Here is an 8,989-nt window from a genome sequence, read left to right as displayed (position 1 = left end):
TATATATATATATATATATATACTGTAGTCCAGTTTTACTGTGGGTCATATGATGAAGAGAGAGACGGCAGTGTTTTATTTCTAAATTCAATAAAACAATTTTTGATTAGAGACTACAGGCATGCTAACCGCTGTGTGAGGCTCTACTTATAATATAAGATATAAAATCCCACTAAAATAAGAACGAGTCTGGCCTACAAAATGTTCAACTGTCAAGTCACTGTGTTTCTCTCCCCCGTAGATGAAGATGCATTATCAGCAATATCTGTTGGTATTTGTTGTGGGAGAGTAAAAAGGCTTTGAGAGTAAATTCTCCTTTAAATCTTCACAAGCCGAGGTTTAAACATGACTCAGGGGCGGAAGGGTAAAACGAGGTCAGGCCCTTCCCCATTAGGTGGTAAAATAATGGACTTCATGCAGTACCTTTACAAATTACAAAGCTAGTAGTGAAATTTGAATTTATGAGGAATAAATGGTAAGAGGAGCTGTCATTTATTTTCCGCTAAGATTATAGAAATTTAAAGGGGCGCTATGCAGTTTTGGCCATTTCTTCGCTTTCTTCGCTTTTTACTTCCAGGTTTCTCTATAGCGCTCCCATTATAGCTTCAGAATAGATATTTGGCAGCTCCTATGTTTACTTGTGTCTGACTCCTCGCTCAGTCAGTCTGCCATTTCCTCTGTCTCTGTTCCACCGATAATGCTTTCCTAGCTTTCGGCTTCTTTCTTGCCGGCGCAGTCGTGGCAATAGTGTGAAAAACCTGGAAAAGCTTCATTGCTGTCTTCTTAGCTAGTTCCTGAAGGGGCGTATGTGTGCAGTGCCGTGAAGCAATTCGTTACATCGCAAGACCTGATATCACGCAATGCTGCCTGATGCTGAGTCCGGCGACTAGCCGGTAGAAAGTTGCAGGGGTGATTTTTCTGCTCACAAGCGCAAGGGGGAGTGAGACAACCACTATTCAACTCGAAAAAAGTCATGTAACCATTCCAATGACTCCGAAGCTGTTCAGTTAACGTAAATTAAGCTAAAAAAAAACTGCATAGTTTCCCTTTAAGGCCTTGACAATTGTAATGTCCTTTATGGCAGTGGCCAAAATAGGACCCCAAATGATGATCCCTAAATGTCTACCTTTTCTTTAAGGGTCCACAAGCCCAAAAGGTTGAGAACCACTGTTTCATTGCATGCTATCTCCTTATTAAATAAGGAGAAAAATATGCAAGAAAAGGTTTGAGGGGATATGAATAGAGCTTCCACCCAGACATCCAATCAAAGTCTTTCCCATCGTCTGCAGAAAGGTTGACTAAACTGTCTGCAAACATGATAAATGAGGGATGTACTGCAGGTATCCAGAATCCTATCATCCTCTTTCATGAGGGTTGACTCCTCTCTGTAAGAAGACCTCTACCTTGTTAATGTGTCTTTGGGTCTGCGCCGTAAAGACTGTGTGAGCTATGCCCCGCTTTGCATTCCTCTGCCATCCAACCTCTGTCCAGGCTGGACTTTCCCACAGAACCCAAAACCCTGTGAATGAGAGTAGGCCTTTGTTTCAGGCATTTTTCATCCTGATCCCAGCAACTTCCACATGGTGGAATGCAACAGGAATGCCAGAGCCAGCTACCTGGCATTAGAGAGTCTTTGTGCGGAAATAGGAGAAGCTGAAGGAGAAAGCAGGTCAATGAGGTTTGACAATGGATAGCTCACTTCTCAAGGTGCCCAGTCCTTATAACCAAGCAACTGAACTGCAGAACTAGGGTCAAGTCTCCTAAACATGGCAAGATGCACCAAGGAGAAGTAAAATAAAACATTGTTTGCAACCAGGCCAGTTTCGCTATAAGTGCTCCACCTGTCAGGTCATTCTCTTACTGTGCAAATCATTAACTGCATGCTGATGTGGCAACTGATTGGCATGCATGCACAAGCACAGCTGAAATGTGTGTCTGCAGCAGTTAACAGGTTGTTGGGAGCTTATCACTAGCTGAGAGCTGGAACGGTGAGGCAGTGGTTAGCCTCGAGGTGTAATTCCATGCATTCTTGTATAGTGAGAGACCAAAGAAGGAGGATTTTAATTTGAGGGATGCCATGTGAAGATGAGGATTTATTATGATACTCTCTGATGAGGGTTTCTCACAAGTCACAACAAGAGTTAAGTTGAGTGACATTCAACTATGATTGATGCATTCTGAGGTTGATGCATAACACTGCATAACCAAAACGGCAACATATCACATCATAAACTAGAAGGGCACTCAGAGAGTGCAATCCTCCACTAAGGCATGCCTTATCTCGCAATGATGACGAAAGTGAAAACAAAAATGTGTATCCGCCCCCGTGATTCAGATCTGCTCCAAAATGTAATGGGGCATTCCTTGGCCAATGCTTCACCCTTCCACCAAGTTTCATGAAAATCCGGGCCAGTAGTATTCCATAATCCTGCTGACAAACAAACAAACCAAACCAAAAACATAACCTCCTTGGCAGAGGTAATGAAAAAAACACTCATATTGGTAGGACCGATGGAGGGGCCCCCAGTTTGGAGGTGCTAAAATCTGATGTTGTGCATATCAGAGCAGGAGCTTTGAGGCCGAATGCACACACACTGAGAGACAGACAGTTACCTGGGCCCCGTCAGTAAAGCCATTTCACCTGTAACCTGAGCAGCCCGGCTTCTGAGACGATGGCTGATCTTCTCTGGATCCTGAGTCTGATGATAAGGAGCTGAGATGAAGCGCTAACTGATGGGTAACGACAGAGCTATGGAGACAAGGGTGGGGCATCAGGTCATATATCCCTGCATGACCACAATTACCAAGGGGCCTGCGATCACCTCCTGTGAGAACCAATCTGTTACAATCTGAACCATCTGCAACATGCTGCCAAATCCACTCGGTTGGAAGTCCACTTCATAATAATTATAAATAACCTGAAAAAATAACTGAGATTGAATATGCATCATTAGCCACTAAATGATAGCCTGGCTCTGCCCTCCTACGTACTTCCACTAAATTTTCATTTTCCTTTCCAGCACTATGTCTGGGTATAATGTTGGGTTTTCTCTGGTCAAATCTGTGCCGGTCCAATCAGCGAACAGAGGAAGTGGGTGAGAATGATGATGCTGAGGCCGTGCGCTAGCCCTAATGGTGGCAGAGAAAGATTCAGTCCTTTGTGGCAACCAGAAGTGCCTGAGCAATAATCTTTGTTGAGTTTTAATGGTTGCCATGATGTTGTGGCCCTCCTCCTCACGGATATCGGGGAAAGTTTGATTTTCTAGCTCGCTCCGTTAGTGGTGAAGGAGTTGGCTAGCGATGCTAAGCCGATGTCACAACCAAATGTTAGCAATTGGTTATGGCAGATCAAGAGTGGCTCTGGGAAGATCCAATAGTTTAAACTTCAACAGAGTACCCATCTTCAAGGAAGTAAACACTTGTCAATGGAGAGTGGCCAGACTCTCTGTAAAAATGAAATGTACGAGAGTCTAGTAGGACTAAATGGTACTGTAACTCGCCATTTAGAGTTGACCAAAACGAACGTGAATCATCTGCTTTAAACCAAACCAAACCAAATTTTAACTGACTTTTTCTTTCCTGTTCACTTATATCACATTTGACTATTCAACATGCCTTTTTCCTAGAAAACTAAAGAGATGTTGTATTTATTTGGCTCAGACTGCAAAGAATCTCGGGGCGGAAAGCTGAACATGTGAAGAGAGGTAAACTTTGTGTTGTTTATGAACTCACTGGGGAATGATAAGGCTTCTTTACTCGACATGACTGCTCATACTATGAATTCCAGTACTATGAGCTACTTCTATGGCCTAAATATGAGTTAAGGGCAGCAATTTTGAAATTTGAATGTGATGGTTACAGGTGACCAATCATAGACAGCCTTCCAAGATGTCTAAAATTTGGAATGTAGGTCATTTAAAGTCTGCAGGATTTTCTTTTTACAAAGAAATATGCATATACGTTTTCAGGTATGTGCTCCATTATCAAATTTACCACTTTTTATGAGAGGGTATATTGCATATTGTCAAGCTGCAGACATTTGCCTTCAGTTCCTGTTTACTATTTATGAAAGCAGACTTTACCATGGTCACCAGGCCTGAACTTTGGACACAAAAGAGAATCATTTCCTATTTGAAACCATGTTATGTAGGCCTAACCAAAAAATAGCTGCATGAGCACGCGTGGCACCTCTGAAGCCTCCATAGATATGCCGTTAGATAGATTATATAGGATCGGAGGAGACAAGGGGCATGAAAAAAGGTTTTGGCAGTACTTGGGAAACATCTTCCCTTTTGAGTTATCTCATAGGAGAGCCTTCCTGCAATAAGCCAATTAAACAGGCAAATCCATGCAGCCACCATTCACAATCTCTGTCCTGAGCAAAAACGGGTAACTGTGTAGAGAGTGCATGAATGACTTCCTTTTTAGGGCTGTAATAACAAAACAAGAAGAGGAAACCAGTAAATTCTGAATGAAACAGGCAGCTCTCAACACTTTTTTGCATAGCCAAAATGCAGTAACTTCCTTCTTTCAACATGTAAAGAGTCTTTATGCCACAGAAATGTATAATTTCCATAAAAACAGCATGTACAAAATTGCAGTTACTACAAAATGGAGCTAAAACCTAGCTGTTGAGGTAGCCACTGCTTGCAAAAATTAAATGTACTCATTTTCCAAAGCTATTATCTGTAAAAATATCAATGTTGATGCAATGACATCTTGGTTGTTGATGAGGATATAGCTATTCTCTACCCATTTATGGTAGAGAAGAACACCTAGCTAAACTCCTGCTAAAGCTAACTAGCTTAGCAGAGAAGCAGTGACTGCCATCTCATACCATCACAGTTAACTGCTCTCTGCCTTTGTATGGCAGAACAGCAAGAGGGTTATTATTTGACAAGTGGCATAAAATAAGATTATTGTGATTATCATGAAACAGACAGGAGGGCTGGAATACTCACAGGCTGGCTGCCACTTTCAAAAAAAAAATTGAAGTCAGGCACAGGCATTTATCTAAGCCTGCGAAATCTTTCACACAAAAAAGGGAAAATTTAAGAGTGGTTCTCAAATAGCCAAATTCCATTTTCTCCTTGATGCATCACTGTAGTGTGCTCACCTAGTAACTGGTAAACACACATCAACAGTGATGAAAAAAAGCATTATTGGACCATTATATTCTGCAAAGAAAATAGTTTAAGAGTTGCCACACTGTGAAGCCTGAGGAATATCATTTTAGCCTACGTGTCAATTCTTCACACCATATCTCTGCCTCCTTTTATGAATTTATCATTTCAATCACGATCACAATCACAATCTCAATGACACAACATGCCAAAACGATACAACATAGTGTCCTTAACTGACTGGCTAAGACCGAAGCACGATAAAAAGCAAAAACTAAATTGCAGAGATAGGGATCTGCCATAAAGTATCTGAGTAACCACTTCAAGGGCCAGAGCTCAACCTCGTACAAAAGAGACAAAGACTACACGCATGTGACACATGCGTGGGAAGAAACAAAGACGTCCAGACGTTCAGTTAGACTTTATTCGTGTGGCCTTGGGGTGTGCTGCCTATGTCATGCTATTGCATTGTCAGTGTTGTGGTCTTTGTCAAGGTGGTGCCTTGCAGGTGCTTGTCTAACATCTAGGCTACTTAACACATGGTCATACAACATGAATTATTGATTAAAAACCTAAAAAGAGAGGAACCCGTTCTTTGTTGTTCTAAAATTTCAGTTGACCTACTTGTCCACATTCAGTCTGGATAATGGGGATGCATATACCAAATGTGCCTTTTATACAAACACTGAGGATTATAAGGTGGCGAAAAGTTACTAATGTACTTTATACTGCTCCACGACATTTACAATCCATCAGAAATATTGTACTTTTTGTACATATACCTGGCAGCTTAAGGTTATAGTCAGATTATATTCAAAAATCATTAAATTACCCAAAAATATATAAATATATTATAGCCAAAAATAAAATATGATGCATATATAGATTAAACCACCCAACAGTTTGTAGAATAAATGAAGTAGCTCCACCTTGACTAGCTAAACATTATAATGCTGCTTATACATTAGTGCATTAATAATGATAATCCAACAGTGGTGGAAGAAAAGTGTAGATCCTTTACTTAAGTAAATGTACAAATACAATGCAATGTAAAACACTGTTACAAGTAAAAGTACTGCATTCATAAATGTACTCAGGTCAAAGTACAGAGGTTTTATCAACAAAATGGACTTAAGTATTGAAAGTAAAAGTGCTCAACATTTACAAGTGCCCCTGTGTAAGTGTTATATTGTCTCAATTTATTATATTACCGGAAATGAAACTGCCATTTGGTGCTCAGCAAGTAGTATTACAGTGGATATTCTAAAGTTTAAAGTTTTTGCGATGAAAACAGCAGTGAGAGTGAAATAAAGTTGCAACCCAGAAAACCAAAACAATGAGCTGAAAGATGCTAAAAAGCTCTGTTGAGTGGAGGAAACTGGAGTTAGGGGACAAGTGACCCCTATCCCTTGAGATAGTCATTCGATCCACTGTTAATATAAAAATATCGATTGTAGCAGCTTTAATTTAATGATCTTAGCAAGTCTTCCACAACTAATAACAATGCATTACATTGCTTGCAAATACATCCCATTCCAACTAATCTCAACAGTTGCTATCATGTAAAAATGGCAACTTTTTTTCTCAGTATATGTCAACAGTCTTTATTATTATGACTGTTTTCAATGTCAGCTTCTTACTTAGAGGAGTCAGAGGAACAGATGAGATCTCAGTGTGACACTGACTCAAATCTAGAACCCATATGACATTGTGCATTGGCGTTTGATGTAAATGTGGAAGGAAGATACCCCCTATACATAAAGCTAAGCCTCTGCCGCATGGCAGCGAGATGACTAAGCATTAGGCCTGCTGCCTGTGGCCCTGTGCAGACATGTTCCATTTTGTCAGAGCTCTGCAGCACATACGCACCATTTCACACGCTCCCCAGACTCTTGGCGAAGTGAGTGGGAACTTAAGAGGCGCTGCATCAATAAGAGCAAAAAAACATTAAGGTGTGTCATTCCAAATCAGTTTTTGTATGTTATGTTAAAGGGACTGCAGGTGGTGAGAAAATGCAATACATAAGAGTGAGATTCTGAAGAAGATTTTAATGCTGTTTTTGGCAGCCCAAATGATAAAAGAAATGACTTAATTGTTCTTCATGAGTGACTCATATATTATACAGCAGTGTCAGGGAAATGACCCCCCCCCCAAACAGTGAATATCTAAACTAAGCATTCTTTCCAAACCAACCCCCCTACTATCATACAGTGTGTTCACATTGTGTGTGGTCTGAGGGTGGAAAACCTGTAGGTGAGTTGAGTCTTCAACGCCACCTGCTGGTGTTTGGCAGAAATTACTGATGTCCAATCTGAATAAGCTCAGAAAAATCATTAAATATAATACCATTCACCATGTACAGTAACATCTAAAATATCAATACATTATTTAAAGCAAGCAAGTGTTTAAATTCCATGAAATTCCAATAATTTCCGATATTGCACCATGACCCCAGGAATAATTCATCTGCATTCTTCCACTCAGCCAGAAAGTTCAGGTTGTTGTACGTCCTCTTTCGAACCTCTTCTGTACATCAACATGTAGGCTGTGTCTCTGTAAAAAACAACAACATAACAGCATTAAACGTTTTAAGACATTAATGTACAAATGACAGTTAAGCTTCTACAAGTTAGGTAGGAAAGGGATAAAAGGAACACATTTCAGTGCAATAAACAAGAATAAAAAGTGAATATAAGGTCAAGACAACATGACAGACAAGACGGACTTCCTCTGTTTATGTGTTGAAAAGGTTAAAAAGCACTCACGGCAAAAACATGACCACCTTAAAGTCTTTAATCTTCACTGAAAAACAGACAATATAAGCTTTGTCTAAAGATCTGAAGCTGTTTCCTCAAGTAGGAAGATAAAAGCTGCATGATGAGAGCGGATGTCAAGCATGTAACTAAGGCTTTAAATGTTATTAATAAAAATCTTGAAAGCAACTGGAGGCCAGTTTACTGGGGCTAGTATAGGAGTCACGTGCTTTTTTTTTTTTTTTACTATTTGCTGAAGGCTACTTTGCTGTATTCCACATTTTCTAAAAGTGTGAAGAAGATTTTTTTTTTAGTTGAGGCTGAGCAAAGAAAGAAAAGTTGGATTTGCTCTCTGTATTAACCCCAGAGACTTATTTCTTCCTTTACATATCTTCTTTCTCAAAATTAAAGTAAAGGTTTTTGGGAAATACACTTATTTGTCTTCTTGCCAAGAATTTGAAAAAAGTAGCTATCACTCTCAATTGTGTGACCAAATGAGAGCAGTAGGCAATTTGGGGAGGGGGGCACAATCGCCAAAATGTTGAACTATTCCTTTAAGAGGACTCCGTAATCATCATGCACTGTTATCACTGCATCAGTGCAGTTATCATTGCAATACATGAACATTGATGTTGAGCAAATTACCTGTACTGCCCTCCATATGTTGTCTGCACTTCTTCCCAGGAGGACTGTGTGTTGGAATGCAAATCAAAGACCAAAATAATCACAAGTTTGCATAAAACTGAATTATTGCGATACAAAAAATCCTTCTTGAACCGGTGGGAGAATAAAAGCTGTATTTTCCCATAATGGCGTTGGGGAGAAAACCTTCTGACTTTTCATATACCACATATGTCAACACGCACTTTTGATTTTTAACTTAGAATTAAATCTTTAGTGTGTAACTTTTTGATATTAATGAACGTCCTTTGTATTCAAGGCATTGCCAAAAGAGTTGCTACAAAGCTAATTAAGACTATCAGCTCCACACAACTCTCTCTCTGTGTTTCTCAGTTTGGCTGTGTTCAGAAGATTGTGTTGTCTGGTGACCTCCCTGCGCAGAAGCTTGAGTGAAGATAATGACCTCTTCTGAAAAGTCCATCATGTTTTTTT

At 39.9% G+C, this 8,989-nt stretch overlaps 1 protein-coding gene across 4 annotated transcripts in view; it reads right to left on the bottom strand.

Moving 5' to 3' along the window:
* Positions 1-8,989, bottom strand: part of usp18 (ubiquitin specific peptidase 18) — a 19,528-nt gene that overhangs the window by 6,414 nt on the left and 4,125 nt on the right. For 2 of the 4 annotated variants that reach the window (XM_032505539.1, XM_032505543.1), the window contains exons 9-10: positions 8,522-8,565; positions 7,146-7,676 (exon numbers count right to left, since the gene is read on the bottom strand). In XM_032505539.1, the coding sequence (XP_032361430.1) occupies positions 7,604-7,676; positions 8,522-8,565 (117 nt within the window). In that variant the 3' untranslated portion in view covers positions 7,146-7,603. Of the gene's footprint in view, positions 1-7,145; positions 7,677-8,521; positions 8,570-8,989 lie in introns of those variants that run through there. The other 2 variants (XM_032505541.1, XM_032505542.1) reach the window with 2 other exon arrangements.

The sequence above is a fragment of the Etheostoma spectabile genome, chromosome 23 (genome assembly GCF_008692095.1).
Source record: "Etheostoma spectabile isolate EspeVRDwgs_2016 chromosome 23, UIUC_Espe_1.0, whole genome shotgun sequence".
Classification (NCBI taxonomy): Eukaryota; Metazoa; Chordata; class Actinopteri; order Perciformes; family Percidae; genus Etheostoma; species Etheostoma spectabile.
This window is presented reverse-complemented; position numbering and strand designations above follow the sequence as displayed.